Genomic DNA, 18288 nt, shown 5'->3' on the forward strand with positions numbered 1-18288 from the left:
ATTTCACATTTAATAGATCTTTAAACATTTAATTTACGTGTGTATTTTTTCTGTCACTATCTCAATTATTCATATCTGTTGTTTTCTTTCACTTTTTATGCTATGGAAGTCAAATGTCTACCGTAGGTTAGTTTTCAAAATAATAGCATTCTTAATATATTAATCTGAAACATTGATATTGCTGTGGCTTTTAGGCAAAAGGATATAATTCAGACTAGTCTGCTTATTGCATCTACTCATCAGGACAGGATAAGGATATTGTTTTAGCCTAACTCGATTTATTTTAGCTAATACATACAGATTGGGTAATGGTAAGTGAGCAGCAAATCATATGTGCACAGGATACTTGCCTTGACATCATCTTAGTTAATGTAATGAAAATCCTTTAATACATGTTTGTGTATTTACACGGGGAGAATTAAATGTGAAAAGTCTTTATCTCTGGAATATTTAAGTAGACCTTGACCCTTCATAAGTACGCCTAACAGCTGGACTAAGAGTGCTTAGTGCCATTCAGCGATGGGTGTGAGTGGGATTAATTTTCCTAGGCACAATTCTAGAGTTCTCATGCACCAAAGATGTTTTCCAGATGAATCACATGGGGCCGGAGCATACCTGAGATGGCCATCCTGTTACAGGGTATGGCAATGAATCCCACTCGCTTTGGTTATAATTAATGAGAATAGTGAAATAGAGGTGCAATCATTTCTCCAAGAGGAAATTTCAGTCGATTAACAAAGATAAAGGTTATTATTGTCAGTTGAAGCAGCAGCTATTCAAATTGCTAAGTTGGTGTGTTCACAGAGGTAGATGTTCATTTGGGGCTGTGACGAAGGGGGGGAACATTTTGGAAGAGGATTTTGGTGTTGCTGTTTCTTTCTTTATTTTTTTTTTTTAAACCATGATGGCATTTTGATTCAACGGTGTATCTGGGCACTAATAAAAATTTAGGAAGAGCTAACTTGTGATTTCTAAACATAAACTGGCATTTTAAAAGAGTATAACCCAACTTAGGCATTTACATATGTGTATAAAATCAAATAAACTTTAAATGACGTTTTATTGCTGTTATGTTAATACAGTAAAAGTGAAACCCATTTCTTATTATGTGTCATAGATGATAACTTGCCCTTGTTTTGCTTGTAACTCTGTGTGTCAGACCAGAGTGAGCTGAACTGGATCTGAAAAATACCATCCTTTAAGTTGTTGGTAAAATACTTTCCAATGCTAGAGTAGCTTTCTTGGGTTTATGCAATAATTCTTCAAAAAGTTGGAAAGTGGTGACCTAACACAGTCATAAAAGATGGACTATGAGGCCATGATTTTTTTCTACATTATATGGTGATGTTTCCCAAATAATAATACATTAATGAATTTGTAGTAGGATTTATTCATTGCTTTTGGTACTTAAATTCTATTGGCAACTTAGAGATTTTACGTAATTACTTTGAATAACTTCATTTCCTTTGTGAAAGAAACAGTAACGTTGCTGAAATTTTTATGAAATTATGCATTTATTAAATACTTGCTACACATCAAGTAGCTAATGTTCAGAAAATGTAGGCAGCTTTCAGAAATAATGGGGTTTTGTTATTGCTTTTATTAAATGTTTATAGTTTGCTATCTGTGAACAGTCCAACTTTGCTATTTACAAAGTTCTTTCTAGCAGTTAGTCAGCTGATATATCTTCTTGGTGGATTGGCAGTAAAAATTAGGAATTCAGCTTTTCAACTATGATTTATATATTGTTATGGTAAGTTTCCAAAAGCTGTTTTATATACTTTGTTATTTCTTCATGTATGGTCATGATCTTTTTCTCCTAAGGAATAAACACTTCTTAAATTATTTTAAGTGTTCAGGATAAAGTCTTACCCTTTTGCTTGTTTTGTAACTTTACTGTCAGTGATGAGTTTGGATTTAATGGTTTAATAGCTTGATGGACTTTACTTTCAGTTAATGTGATATCACATCATTCCAATAGGGCTAATTTGCTTAATGAACATTATGTTTTATGTACATCTTTCTTTTATTCGGGTTTTGTAAACCATATAACTGTTTTGTTCCTTGGTCTACCTGGGTCTTTGTAATTTGGGAACTCTGGGGACACATTTGCTCTTACTGGTCTCTGTGACACATTTTGAGGCCACATTGTGGAAATTGATTGAGACACAGGTTTACTTTAGTTTTATTCAATTTTTCCTTTTATACTGGTGTTTTGATAACTCCAATTACCGAGGGTTTCTGTTTTTAATAAAATCTATGTTGAAACTCCCTTTTTCTTTAAAAATTAACAAAACCCTCTTATAAAAATTAGGAATTAGGTTTTCTTCTTGTTGACATAAGTAGCCTGAAACGTGGAGCTAACTAAATTGCATCAGATTTCAGAGACTAATAACCATACAATTGGGGAAAGGGAGCTTCTATACCACCTGTACTCTGAGAGAGTAATTCAATTAGAGGTCGTGATATTTCAGTGTAATTTGTTAATGGGCACATTCTACGGAAAAGAAAATAATTCTGCCTGAACACTGTTAATTTTTATATATTTTAGCTGTCAAAAGAAAGGGTTTTCATTGAATTTCATGCCATAGAGATGCCTGGAGGAAGAATATCAATGAAGTGAAGAACAGCTTAAAATTTTTTGAGTTATTAGAATACACACAAGGAAAAATGAATAATCTTACTGGTTTTCCAATAGTTTAATATATAAAATTGTATGCATAGCATTATTGGATTATAGAAAATCTAAATTTTATATTTTTGATGTCATAATCATTCTTCCATATCATCCCTACTGCTGTTTTGATTATTTTCGATTTCATATCAAGAGTATCATAGCACATTGTTCTTTCTTTTATTTGTAGTAACTTGTGTGCAGGTGTTAGTTAAGTATCACATGACTTTCCCAGGAAATGAAATGAAATAACAACTTTACGAATAGACTGCATAACATTTTGGAGAACATATAAAACTTTTCTTTCAGTGGAGAAATACCAAGGCTTTTAGGAATAAAAAATGATTTTGTTTTATGGACTTAACCTACAGTGAGATTGATTCTGATTTATTTCATTTTTATAGACATTTCTTCCTAATTTTACTGTCTTGAGAGTGCTGTAGGTCACTCAAGTTGAAGCCTTATCAGAAGTGCTAGGCTGGGATGTGCTGCACTAACAGTTACCACCAGTTTTCTGTGCTTAACACAAAAACATTAATTTCTCATTCATGCAAAGTCCACTGTGGGTGCAGATGACTCTCAGGAAAGTTCTGTACGGGGTGGCTTACTCAGCCTGTGGGCTTGATCTTGTATTGCTTCCAGGGGACGCATTCTTTGATAATTGCTACTGCAGAGGAAGAGGGCATCAACTTTTAAATGCCTTTGCTGAGAAGTGATACGTGCCCCTTCAGCCTCTAGATTTCATTGGCCACATGGTCATGCCTAATGTCAAGGGAGATAAGAAATATAATCTTTCTGAAAGTCTAGGAAGATGAAAAAACTGAAAATATTGCTGATCATTACTAATACCTCCGTAAAGCTTAATGTTTCAGCAGTTTGGTAAAATATTAATAGTCCAGCATTTCCTAGCCAGAATGCCATGAATGGAGGTGTGCTGCCAATACTCATTTTATCTTTTTTAGTTTTTTTTTTTTTTTAGTTTTTAAAAAACACTCCCAGTCTCTACTTCCGTTTTCAAAAGACACTACCAAGATTTCTCAACTGATTCAGGCCACCACTGTGTTTTGGTCCAAATAGCCTCTACCCCGTAGACTAGAAGGAGAGTTAGGTAGTTGAAAGTCAAAGGACAGTAGTGGGACAAGATTTTAGCTAGCACTTCTGAGCACATTGGAGCCTTACATGTATCATCTGACTTCTCACAGGAGGTGAAAGAATCAGAAGAACATGAAATTACTTTATTGAAAATGCTGCATGGCTCAAAGCAAAGTGTGTCTGAGAACTAGACCAAGCCTACCAGCGTGTGACCTCTTCTCTACAGTTTAAAGTTTCACACAAAAATCCAGGCTTCTAGTTTTTTTTTTAATAAGACTGCTTATTGGCCCCCAATATTTATTTGTTAGTGAGGTCTAGTGACATTGGAATCACTAGAATCCATACCACCACCCCAGTGATTTTAATACCGGTTGGTATAATAATAAACCCCTCAAATTAGAATTCATGTACCTTTGGACTTTTTTATAGTGATAAAAATATGAAGGCCTTTTTTAAATAAAACATAAAAATTAGTTTACAAAAGTTAAAATAATATTTGAGATGATCACGTTCAAATTATTCTCTACTAGCTATGTTAAAATGTGTGTACACTACATTGTCACCTTACCACATGATAAAACACCAAAATGTATTCTTCCTGTCTACCTGATAAATATTTAAAGTGATGGATATGGTAATTACCCTGATTTGATCATTATCTTATGTACACATGCATTGAAACATCACACAGTATTCCATAAGTATGTATAATTATGTGTTAATTATAAATGTAAAAATTAAATTAAAACATAAAATATTTGAATTCTCTTTTATGGCTCTCTCTCAAAACTTGCCGCAGTTAGAAATTTTTGTTGTTTTTATTATTTTGTATTATTTTTCTGAATAAGATCTGTAGACCCATTGCCAGAGATGGGTCTACACAGCATCTCCCCGGATCATCTCCCTGACTCCGAACTTGCCCATGGAGTGAGCACCACAATTTCTCAACTTTCTCATCCAGTCCCTCTGTTAATCTGATCACTACTTTAGGATCAACATGTTTATCCTAAGATCAATATTTTATGCAAATGTTGATTTTATTATACTTTCGATTTGCTTGTATTATTTGCTAATATTTTTCACAAATTCTAAAATCAAAGATGTGTATATTTTATCTTTTAATGTTCTTGTACAGTAACAGGAAATCATTAATTTTATCAGTTTCCTCAATTGTTTATTTCTTCTTCCCTCCCTTTTTCTTTTCCTAACTTTTCTTTGCTTTCTTTCCTTTTCTTCTTCCTATTGGATTTTAAAGTTAATAATTAGTCAAAGCTCATACTCTTGATGGAAATGAATAACTGACTTTGTGTGTTTTAGAATTAAAGTATTTATATCATTTTACATTTATATTACTTTTTAGAAATAAACTCATTTCAATCAAATTAGTTGGATTTTCTGAAATTTACTATATTACCAATAAGGACTCTAAGTTCCAGAAATTGATTGTTTTCAAAATATTTTTTGATGATCCAGGAATACAAAAAATGATATTTTATATATTTTTAAACTTTTTGTTACTAAATTAAAGTTATTCAGTTGGTTTAATTTTGATTACTGTATATTTAATTTCAAGTATTTCATGTGCTTTATTTTCAATGCTTTATTTTAAAGCATTTTAAGAATCTTTATGTTTCATTTTTACAGATGTTTACTTCCCTTATTGCAATGGATAGTTTGAGACTGAACGCTGAAAAGACTTCATTTTCACTAGAATCCACCCCTAAATGATTAAGATACTTTGATAATATGATGATGTGCCCTTACCATTATTCTCACACATGGGCTAAACATTTTATGTGCATACGAAAGTGATCAAGTGAAGCTTCCAGCTTGACAAATTTTTGTGGGCACTATAAGCCAAAGCAGCCATCTTGGGCAGTAGTTTTGAATTCTCTTAAGCAGAAAATTTTTTTTAAAAAGTTCCTTTATGAGATTAATTACAGCAGTTGTATGGTCAAGCTTTAAAAGCCATTTTTTAATAAAGTTTCACATTTAATACTTTAAGCCAAAATGTCTCCTACATTTGTGGAATTTCTTATTTCACCTGCCAATGTATACATCGTCAGCAGTATACTGGGAGCAGTGAAGCAGGAGAAATAGAAAAGGAGCCAGGTTTGCATAGTACTATTAGGACAGGCAGTGATGGTATGTCACACACCATAGTGATAGCACTTATTGAACAGATTATTACATCAAAAAAGTTATTATACATTGATGACTTTAAGGCATTAATAAATCTGCTTGTTAATAGCGCTTGTTAGAATCCTTGAAGATCATTATTTATTCTGAAAAAAATCACAACAGTATTCAGTATAGTATGTATGCAAGGAAGCAAAATTAAAATTATTCACATTTGTGCATGAAGCCGTTGTATGTCAATTTTAAATCTTATTTAGACCATGACCCTTGGATATCTTTTCCTCTCTTCCAAATGGTTTCTGTTCACTCTTATTTTTTTAACTCGAACACCTTTTTGAAAGGCTATAAACTACGTGAAAATAAGTTATAAATTATGAATATATATTAGTGGCATAACTAAGATTCTATAACAGTTTCAAGTTTCTATAACTTCTGGCCCTAGAGGCACGAAGGTGTAAAAGCTATAAATGATATGAAGGTATAAACATCAAGAGTTTAATCTGAGATGAGTTTTAGTACCAAAGAAGCACTTATACCTAAAAGTTTACTCATAAATCTTAACTCTATATGAATTGATACAAAAATATGATTCTAAACAGATGGATACAGCTTTATGCAAAGATAAGGGATTACTACTAATATATGCCAAAGTATATAAGCTGTCCAAAAGACAATAAAGTTTTACTTATTATTTTGAAATATTTAATAGGAAAAAATTTGAAAAACATTTGCATTTCCACAAGGACTTTCAGCATTGCAATTGTCAATGTAAGGAAAAGAAGGAACATGAAATTTAATAAATTTATCCCTCTTTGATCATGCCAAGAAAGAACTTTCTGGCATTTGGAGAAAAAGTGATAAATGCTGTGCTACCCTTTCCTCCTACCAACTTCTGTGAATAAAATTTTTATTGATGGTAATTATCAAGAATTTAATATTTCAATAATTAAACTTGTTACAAAAAAGGAATTTCATGAATACAAGATCAAATTTATCATTACAGATTTTAAAAATATTTTAGTTGAAAGTTTTCTTCATGTTAAGTAGTTAATATGTTCATTCCCTAATATTCTGTATTTCATTTTTCCTATAAATATATGCTGTAAAGAAAATGTAATGAGCTTTCACCAACCTCCTCGTAGATATTCCAAAACTATCTCAAAATTTATCCCATTGTACGTGTGTGAAAGGATTGGTAGTCCTTGGAATGGCTACTAAATTATTCTAGGAAAAAAGGTGCCTCTCAAATTAATACTTAGAAAGGGCCTTAGGTAGCAAAAGAAAATCTAAGGTTTTGCAGATTTATGAGCACGCCTGTTACGTGTTAACCATTCTTCATTGGAATCTATATATAAAAACACTGAGAAATACTGTTAAGACAGCTCCTCCCTACCTTCTTCTTGTTATATGTCTTTATTAATAGATATCTATCTAGTTCATTAATAAATATTACTCTATGTCTTTGGAAGGGGAACTTCATTTAACACTATGAAACTATTTCTATTTTCCCAATATAGCTTCAAAAATATTAATTAATATAGAAAAGAAAACAATACAAAGTCAAAGGCATATTTAGGCATGACAGTACTTTAGTGTTCTCTTATAATTGTTTCTAAATATAGTATGATGTTTTACTTGAGCAAATATTATAAAGCATATGTAAGTATTTGCACATTTTCATTTATATGGTTTATGTAGTACTATTAACTGCTAATACATTTAATATATAAGATCTGTGGTTTCCTGTTAATATTTTATGAGGATATTATGGCTTTATGGTTAACATTAATTTGAGATATTGCTTTAAGAGTAAAAAAGTACTTTAAAATAATTATTTCCCTGGTGTTTAATTTTATATTAATCATGTTAACAAAGTTTTATGTGGCCTAGAACACAGTAACTACATATTATGTATGGAAACTATGCAGTAGCTCTAATAATAAATTTCTTGTTTATTACAATGTTTTTAGCCACAATCATTTAATGGTATGTAGATTTGTTTTAAATTTGATTAATCCAGTGGATCAAGCCTGTTCTTTCAGTTGTCTAAGGAAATGTATTTTCTATTCTCCAATGTTACAGCAAAATTAATGTTTTAATGTAAGGAAGATTGTTATGAAAACCATTTTAAGTCAAGTTCTTTGATTATTTTTAAAATAATAGAATTCAGTATACATGTGTCTGATAAAATAGCATGACTTTCATTTAACACCAACTCAGTATCTGCACATTTAGGTTAATTACGTAAAATTATTGATTCAATTATATTTTCCAGCTCTGACAAATACCAGCTTGAGGCAATTCACTGGAAGTCATGTTTAGGAGAGATTGAGGATATTGACAACTAGACAACTATCCATTTCCTTTCAGATATCTTACAATTAGCAGGTTTGACCATCATCTATCTGTAAGGAAACGTGTTATTTTTAATCAATGAATGTTATTTTTTTAGACCAGTTCTATGTTTACAGAAAAATTGAGTGGAAATTAGTGTTTCATATATCTCCCTCACATCTACTGTTTCCCCTCTTATTAACATCTTGTGTTAGTATTGTACATTTGTTACAAATGACAAACCATTAATGATGCATTATTATTAACTAAAGTTGGACTTGAGTTAATAGAGTTCATTCTCTGTGTTGTACAATTATGTGGATTTTACCAAAAACTTAATGTTATGTATTCACCATATATAGTATCATATAGAGTAGTTCCACTGCTAAGCATGTATTTTAATTTAAGATAACTTTCCATCAGCTCTTCTTGAAAGCCCATATATTTAAAAAATGATAAAACTGCTTCATGTTTTGAATATTAAAAGTTAAAAATATTTTTCATGGCCAGCCACAGCTCACACCTGTAATCTTAGCACTTTAGGAAGGTCACTTGAGACCAGGAGTTTGAGACCAGCCTGGGCAACAGCAAGACCACATGTCCACAGAAAAACAGAAAAATTAGCTACACATAGTGGCATGTGTCTATAATCTCAGCTCTTTGGGAGGCTGAAATGGGAGGATAGCTTGAGCCCAGGAGTTTGATGTTGCAGCGATCTATGATGATGCCACTGCACTCCAGCCATAAAATATGTGTATATATATATATATATAGTTCATTATGTTTCTCAAAGTACTTTACCTTCCATCCATAAGGAAAATGTTTAATAAAAACAGGTTGGCTCCAGTGAACTATGTGTTTCTTTTTACAGAAGTCAAATGTCCATGATATTTGCTTTATTTCATCTTCAAAGTTCAATTTTAAATCTAATTTCAATAATTAAACCATGTCTCTTTGATATCTTTTTCTCTCTTCCAAATGGTTACTCTCCTTCTTCATTTTTATTTTTAATCTGAAAACATTTTTGAAAGACTATAAACTATAAATAAATATAATTTATAAATTATATATATATGTGATGTAACGAAGATTCTATAACATAGCAATTTTCCACTTTTTTCCCATTAATGTCTTTTCCCATTGACTTTTAAGTTTCTATTAAAAAAATCTTCTTGAGTAAGTTTTAGTGTTTGGTCCTAGAGCAGAGGTGAATCTTGTCATATTTGAGAAAATATTCCTAGCTCATCTAAGTCGTAAGTGAACAAGACAACAGGCAATAACAGTTGAGCACTGGATAATAAATGGATTTCACTTACTATCCGTTGAAATCAGTAAACTTTTTAATTTGTGTGACTTGAAAATAATAGAACATGGTTAACTTGATGAATCTCACGAGTGTGACCATGAGCCGGGCACTGTTCATGGATTACTTCACAACCACAGGATGGAGTCAGGACTAATATTTCACTGAGGAGAACTTTTTCAGTTGACAATTGACTTATTTTTATCTAAGGTATTGATTCAACTGGTTGAATGTACAAATGGACTTATGCAATACAACACATTTTGTTGAGCCTGAACAATGCCCCCAAAATGTTGCTTATTTTAATATTGAAGCAAATGAGAATTAACATTTAAAAGCCCCCCCAAAATGTAATTATAGATATATTAAAACAATTCATATTGGTTATAGGTTAGGGGCAGAAGTGCTAGAAAAACTAATCAACTTTAAATAACTGACCTTTATGCAATTTCCTCAAGTGTTTTCTCTAGTGTCAGACTCGGTGAGATCAACCTCTTCTCATTCATTGGATATGCATTGACCCCTTGTAGAAAAAGGTTCATTTTTTTCTTCTTTGCAAATGCGTTTTTTTCAAAGTCCTCCTCCTTTCCTTTCCTTCCGGGCACACTGACACCCGAATCCAAATAGGTAACTGAGTGTCACATTAACAGAACAGGCCCCCACAGAACCAGTGAGTGTGAATCCTGCCTGTCATACCCTCACCCCACCTGAAGGGGCTCCAGGTACTGCCCTCTGTAGGACATTTAGGGAATTCTCTAAGAATTACCTTTTAATATATCTACTATGCTACTCTCAGCATTTGGAATTACTCCTTTCATAAGCATTTATCAGGCCTCTTGGTTACTTCTTTAATTTTATTGTCTCTTAAAACTTTAGGTTTCAATAACTTAAGTCCTGAATTTAATTAGATTATTTAGCACTTTTGTAGGGGGGGAGAACGGCAATGGAGTCAAACAGCCACCGGCATAGATGACTGTGAGTTTTTTCTTACCTGTAGAACAGAAATAATGATTCTCACCCCAGGAGGTTATTGTTAAGGTTAAAGGAGATAACGTAATGTTGAGCATTTTTGTTTGTTTGTTTGTTGTTTTTGAGACAGTCTCTTTTGTTGCCCAGGCTAGAGTGAGTGCTGTGGTGTCAGCCTAGCTCACAGCAACCTCAAACTCCTGGGCTCAAGCAATCCTCCTGCCTCAGCCTTCCGGATAGCTGAGACTACAGGCATGTGCCACCATGCCCAGCTAATTTTTTTCTATATATATTAGTTGGCCAATTAATTTCTTTCTAATTATAGTAGAGACAGGGTCTCGCTCTTGCTCAGGCTGGTTTCGAACTCCTGACCTCGAGCAATCCGCCTGCCTCAGCCTTCTAGAGTGCTAGGATTACAGGAGTTAGCCACCACCCCCAGCGAGCGTTTTTTTTTTCTCAATGCCTCCCATTTCACAAATACTAATTCATTTTCTTCTACTACCAACGGCCTAATACAAAGTCAAATTATTTGAAGTCCCTGGGTTTTTTTGTGTGTGTGTGTGGTTTTGTTGTTGAAAGTTGCTATAGTGGGCCTTGCATACTTTTAAGTTTCCAATCTGTTTGCTAGTTTTCTGAAAAACTGTAAGGTATTAATGGATATTTAACGAGCATTTATACTTTCCCTGTCACTGTTAAGTGTCACAGGAATCAAAAGTACCAAGGCTCACTCTCAAGAAGCCAAAGTTAGTTTATAGTATGCTTAGGGAAAGAAGATCTAGTCACATTAAATTATTAATAAATTAGCATTACTTATTATAATAACAGTTATAATAAATTAGTGTTCATATGTTTCAATGAATGGGAAATGCAGAATTTAAATAAAATAAAAAATTCAGAGCAGTCCCAAATCAGGGCATAGACTGGCATCATGTGAAGGGCATGATGGTGGAGTCTTCCCCAGAATGATGGAGTGGGTCTAGAGGTGTGGGGTGGAAAATGGGTGACTGTCCCAGACAAAGCCATGGGCCTGGCAGGTGGGCAGCAGTGGGGTGGGGAGAGTGACTGTGGAATCCGTCTCACTGGGTAGAATTTGTTTTAGAAAATGGTATAAGTAAAACTAAAGAAACTGGGTGACCAAGAATTAAGAGAACCTTGTACACTAGGTTAAAGAGTTGATGGGTAATATTACAGATATTAAGGAGAAAATCACAGCAGAGGTCTAGTCTAGCAGTGGGTGCTCCATGACTAGGAACTGGGGGCGGGGCGTGCAACCACCCACCCAGGGAGCAGTTGCAACAATCCAGGTGAGAATGGATGAGGATTAATGATAAAGTGGTAAAAATTAACAAAGCAGTGTGCAAAAGAGTATATATATATATATATTTTTCTGATTCAGATGGCATGTTTTTAAGTATCACGAATTCCTTTTGTGATATAAAAAAGGTTCCTTTTGGCCGGGCGCTGTGGCTCACGCCTGTAATCCTAGCTCTTGGGAGGCCGAGGCGGGCGGATTGCTCAAGGTCAGGAGTTCAAAACCAGCCTGAGCAAGAGCGAGACCCCGTCTCTACTATAAATAGAAAGAAATTAATTGGCCAACTGATATATATATAAAAAATTAGCCGGGCATGGTGGCACATGCCTGTAGTCCCAGCTACCCGGGAGGCTGAGGCAGAAGGATCACTCGAGCCTAGGAGTTTGAGGTTGCTGTGAGCTAGGCTGACGCCACGGCACTCACTCTAGCCTGGGCAACAAAGCGAGACTCTGTCTCAAAAAAAAAAAAAAAAAAAAAAAAAAGGTTCCTTTTATACAAATGTTGGCAAAAGTCTCTCATTTTGACTTCTCAGTGGGATTCCAAAATACAATTTTATTTTTTGTTTTGCTGTCTTTAATAAAAGATAAATAGTAGATGGCATTGCTATATAGAAAAGATTTCCATTTTTTTTACTTTTAAATCACATGGCACTGAAAGTTAGAATAATTAAATATCTTTTGATATACTTTTACTCCAAAGACAAATATTTTGATTTAACTTAATTTAGTTGGAGATACAACATTTATATTCATTTTGAAATGATTGAAATATGAAATATGATATATCTGGCATTATATGGAAAATAATATATTCAGTAAAGTGTCTTATTTTATCAAGAATTTTATAGTAACTAAGGGAAATAGCATGTGTATTATTTGGCTATGATCTTACGCATGTTTCAGTGAATTTTTACTAATAAAAGCAAAAGAACTGTCATAAGCTCATATATAGGGTGGGGAGGGTTCATAAAACTTGACTGAGATCCTTGAGAAATACAAAAGATGTGTATGATTATATTTTGTAATGTGTACTTTTTAATTGCATTCCAAAGAATATCCTATGTAATTGTGGTCAGAACATAATATCAGATGTTTACAGAAATTAAAAATTGGTTTTTATTTGACCCCTATTGCTGTTTCCATAGACTTTTCTTCAAAAAAGAACAATTAAGGACTTCAAAGGAAATAGTCTTCCTTAGAGAATATTTTTATTTTTATTATTTTATGTCTTGAATATGTCTAGTTCCACATAAGTACATGGTTTAACTTTCATTTTATTATCTGTTGAGAAATAAGCTGCACAGCATTTAAGAAAGCATTAATTTTTAAAATTTGAAGTCATTGCATGTAAGATAGAGATAAGACACTTTGATTTTTCTACTCTTAAGCCATAGATTTTTTTCATTTAAAACTTATTTTGAGATACATGTTTATTTTCATTTGTTTGAAAATTTATAAAGTAGTTAATTGCTTATTAGAACCATTATAATGACCAGGAGGGATAGAAATTGCAAATTATTCACCTTTTAATTAACATAAGGTCTTACAATTCTAGAGCACAGTAGGCATTTAGCATTAGTAATTGCATTGCTTTCTTCCTTTAAGCATTTATTCAAAAATATATATATTAAGACCCTGTATTAGGAAATGTGTGCACGGTATGCAAGATAAGTAAGAATATTTGCCCCTGCAATACTTCCCCCAGGGAGGGTCAGACATGGCTAAGAAACTGAGTTAGTACAGATCACGTTGCTACGCAAAGACTGGGAATAGTGGGTTTATTCTACCTTCAGGGACTTTGGAGCTGGAACTGAGGCATTTGTAAGGGAATGGGAAGCAATAGCAGTGAAAGGTGTCGGTGAAACACACCCAAGGTCCCAGTGTCTAGGGCAGTGTGAAAAGCAGGGGAAGCTGTAAAACAAAGAGATACTGAGGCATCACTCAGAACTACCACCTGGCATTCTATAGAATGAAAAAGCCTGTGATAATATGAAAATAAAACATCTGTGTTTCATGCTACTGCACTTTATCCTTTCACTTAAGCAGGATATAGGTGTAGGTGTTAGTTGTTTTTGCCTTTGTATTCCAATTAAATGGATACCTTTGTTATCTTTTACAGTGAAGTTTAGCAACTGCAATGGAAAAAGAAAAGTCCAGTATGAAAGCAGCGAGCCAGCAGATTTTAAGGTGGATGAAGACGGTATGGTGTATGCCGTGAGAAGCTTTCCCCTCTCTTCTGAGCATTCCAAGTTCCTCATATACGCCCAAGACAAAGAGACCCAGGAAAAGTGGCAAGTGGCTGTAAAATTGAGCCTCAAGCCAACCTTAACAGAGGAATCAGTGAAGGTATAATATCCAGATATGGCTCTGGGGCTGTTGCTTAACAATCAGATTTATAAAGTTTCAACTAAATAATATACTTTGCATCACATTAATGGATGGCCAGTATTTGAACGTTTAGCACCTCCAGTCATTTAACAGTATTTTGTTGTGTTTTTAATCTTTTAAGATACTTAAACTAAATACATTTTAAGCAACCAGAAATTGTGTTTGAAAGGTTTGTTTATACTTTGAGATTTATAACTTCATCTTAAATTAGAAGTAGTTGTTTGTTTTAAATTTCTTAGAAGCTTTACAAGCTATTAAATATAACCACAAAATAAACAATTCTTTGCAAGATGTCATTGGTCAAATTTATTAGATTAGAAGAACAGATTTACAGTAGTAACTGAAAAGCATTTCTGGCAATGAGTATTGAGTTTTTGTCTTTTCCCTTAATAATCAAATTGGGGGGCATGAATTATTTATACCAATATGACTTTTAGGAATGATACACTCCCTCTGGTGGAAGCTACTATGAGCCAAGATAAAATAAATGAGGTATATTTCTAACAGAGTATCATTCAATTCAATTCAACAAACATTTTATTGAGCACTTATTTTGTATAAGTCACTATGTTAGGAATCTTAAATAAAATGTAACTTCTTCATTAAAAGTATGATACTATTATATTCTGAATACTATAATTCTTTGAGTTAATTCAAAACAAATATGTGGGGACACACCCATATATATTTAAGTCCATGATTTTATGAACTATCACTATTACATTTTGTATATTTATTGTACTATGAGAGATAGAAACACACGTATTCATTTCTTGTATTTAATTGTAAGTGTGATATACACACCCCAAATAAAATATGAGTGAATATATCCAAGGAAAATATATAATTCCTCTTGTATTCTGGTTTGGGGTCTTCATTATGTGAAATTTAATTTGTTAATCTATTAACTGTTAAGGGTAGCCATGTCATTTGGGTAATATAATGTGCGAAACTGGTAACTAATGGAGTGAAAAGATACTTTTGTTGTTGATTCACTGTGTTCCAGCAAACTAGCTTGGATGTTTGCACTGAAGCAGCAAGGGCTAATGGCTAAAATGTCTACAGATAGATGGAGAAACAGAAGAAAGTGTTGACATCCAGCAGAGATTAATACCTAATGTGCAAAGTGGGTCATCTATAGCATCCATCATGGCTGACATAGGTTTAGAATAATTACAGCATTAATTCTGTGGGATTTAATAGGCTCATAAATATTTGAGACATTCCTTAGCAGTATGTATTAAACTTCTCTTGGAATTCAAATTATATTTTAGCACATCAAGATCTAAATTTAATGTACAGTAGCACATTACCTGAACTGTGGTTTTAAACTAATGAGAAATGTATAAAAGGGTACTATTAAATTTTGCTCAGCACTAACTACTATCTAAGGAGGTTTATAGAAACTGCAAATAGTTTATGCAGTTGAGCCATATAATAAATTGTTTAGAATGCACTTTTTCAGTGCACAGTATGACCCCAGCATTTTATGGTGTTTTCTATTATTTTAATAAGGGGACAAGGAAAAATCCTCCAGACTCATATTTTGTTCATAATAACCCATGATGCCTATGCTTTCAGGTATTCATTAATATTGTACTTTCAGAAAAATGTTTTTCCTAGTACTCAGGAATGTCTTGTGTGTTTTAATGCTAAGGAATCACCGGAAGTTGAAGAAATAGTATTTCCCAGGCAAGTGGCTAAGCACAATGGCTATCTACAGAGACAGAAGAGAGACTGGGTCATCCCTCCAATCAACTTGCCAGAAAACTCCAGAGGCCCTTTCCCTCAAGAGCTCGTCAGGGTAGGGTGGCACAATTCTGTTTCCGTGGCATGTGACGAATGTATGTTCGAAATGGTTTTGTCTGTTTTTATTTTTTTTTACAAAGTAGACTTTATAACATATATGTACTAAAAAACATTTCTGTATAGATAGAATTTCTACCGTGTTATAGAAAGCCTCTTCTCATTTTCCATTGTTATCTCTTGGAGGATTTATAAGTAGAGCTCTCTGTAGGTCTTGGGCATTGTGGATAGGAAAGCTTGTTCATTTTGGTGAACAAGGTGCATTCCTATCCATACCATTCCCACGCGCACAACACACATGCACCCAAGCTTCCCTGTCTGAAAGCTGGGCTGTCCATGGTGATCTTTGCCCTCTACAGACAGCTTTGGGGCCAAAGAAAAAATATGGGACAATTATTGCTAAAAACGCCAACATCATGTGCATTTGAAAAATTTTCAAGAAAAAAAAAATGACCTCTGATACCATTAACAGAATGCCTAGGGCAGTGCAAAACCATAGGCCTTCAAATCTGAGAAGTATGTTTTTTGCTTCTCAGATATATACCATAAAATACAGAAAGAAATTAGATATTTTTGCATGTTCAGTAAAATTAGCAACCCATTATTTATTACAAAAGAACAATATAAGACAGAGTTTTTGTATTCCCATTTATTAAAATATAAATGTTTCTTTATATGGTTATTTTATCATTCCAACACATACTGAAAACTGTTGTGTTTTTTTTAATAAGCCACTTATTTGTGTTGTATATTCTGTCTTAATGCACATTATAATTCAGTTTAACAATGATCATAACCCCAAAATAAAGGTGCTTTCTCAGTGGAGTGTGGGGGAAAAAAGAGAATTCATGCCTTAACTTAAAAAAACACAACCAGACTCTATTAAAGCTATTAAAGGATTACATGTAAGTACCTAATAAGTAAAGGTCTCTTATTATTATCTCCAAGCAGTGTTGCTCAGTCCATACTATCTGTGTGCCTGCCTGCATTCTTCCCCTTCCATACCCTGTTCTGCCTCCTGTGACTGCTTCTCCACAGACTTAATTTTCCTGAGAGTAGTCGTATTTGGAAAAGGCAGTGAGCCTATAATGGATATAATGTTTGAGAATACAAAAATATTTTTTTAAAATCCTTTCTTGTATGCTTTATTATTAATGAAGAATGTTAGTATTAGGTGTCACCTTAAAATGAGACGGAAAGGCTTTGGTTGTAATGAATAGCGTTAGCAAAATGCAAGTACAGAAATCTGACATCCAGGCTCAATCATAATATTAGAGTTCCATTAGAGGATATTTCACACTACGGGTTAGACAATGATTTCGTGTTGTAACTGATGCAAAAAGGTAAACAACGTTTATTTTAATTAAATTGGACACCTGGTAGTATGTTAAATAGTCTAACCTAGAAACTCCCAGGGTAGAATTGGATTGTTTAAACGCTGACACTCCTAAATTGTGACTTTTTGCACTGCGCCTAGTGAGTATTCTCTTAGATGTTAATGTTGCCCCCAGTCTTTCTGGTGTTGGATGACATCTCTTTTGAAGCCTATCACCAAGAAGCAGAGAGGAAGAGCAGGGACTGGGAGAGTGTGAGTGGTTTTCTGGGAAGAGATGGTGTAAGTCTGTAACTGGAAAAGGGCATGAAGTGTGGCGTGCCCCGTGTCGCTGATAATGAGCTCGTTCAGTCTCTCGTTTAATGTGATTGTTTTCTTGATCCTCAGATCAGGTCTGATAGAGATAAAAACCTTTCACTGCGGTACAGCGTGACTGGGCCAGGAGCTGACCAGCCTCCAACTGGTATCTTCATTATCAACCCCATCTCAGGTCAGCTGTCCGTGACAAAGCCCCTGGACCGCGAGCTGATAGCCCGGTTTCATGTAAGATTCCGCCCAGCTGAGAATTCTCTGTATTAATAATACTCTACTAATCCTAAATGTCTGAAAAGTTTGCCATTACCTCTTCTATAAGTCTGAAAACCCTTTTTTTTTTTTTTTTTTTTTTTTTTTGAGACAGAGTCTCACTTTGTTGCCCAGGCTAGAGTGAGTGCCATGGTGTCAGCCTAGCTCACAGCAACCTCAAACTCCTGGGGCTCAAGCAATCCTCCTGCCTCAGCCTCCCCAGTAGCTGGGACTACAGGCATGCGCCACCATGCCTGGCTAATTATATATATATATATGTATATATTAGTTGGCCAATTAATTTCTTTCTAATTATAGTAGAGACAGGGTCTCGTTCTTGCTCAGGTTGGTTTCCAACTCCTGACCTTGAGCAATCCA

The 18288-nt window shown here is 33.9% G+C and overlaps 1 protein-coding gene across 2 annotated transcripts in view; it reads left to right on the top strand.

Moving 5' to 3' along the window:
* Window positions 1-18288, top strand: part of CDH2 (cadherin 2) — a 212983-nt gene that overhangs the window by 134506 nt on the left and 60189 nt on the right. For both annotated transcript variants that reach the window (XM_012737106.2, XM_012737107.3), the window contains 3 exons: window positions 13939-14165; window positions 15865-16011; window positions 17734-17889. In XM_012737106.2, the coding sequence (XP_012592560.1) occupies window positions 13939-14165; window positions 15865-16011; window positions 17734-17889 (530 nt within the window). The remainder of the gene's footprint in view (window positions 1-13938; window positions 14166-15864; window positions 16012-17733; window positions 17890-18288) is intronic.

The sequence above is a fragment of the Microcebus murinus genome, chromosome 17 (genome assembly GCF_040939455.1).
Source record: "Microcebus murinus isolate Inina chromosome 17, M.murinus_Inina_mat1.0, whole genome shotgun sequence".
Lineage (NCBI taxonomy): Eukaryota > Metazoa > Chordata > Mammalia > Primates > Cheirogaleidae > Microcebus > Microcebus murinus.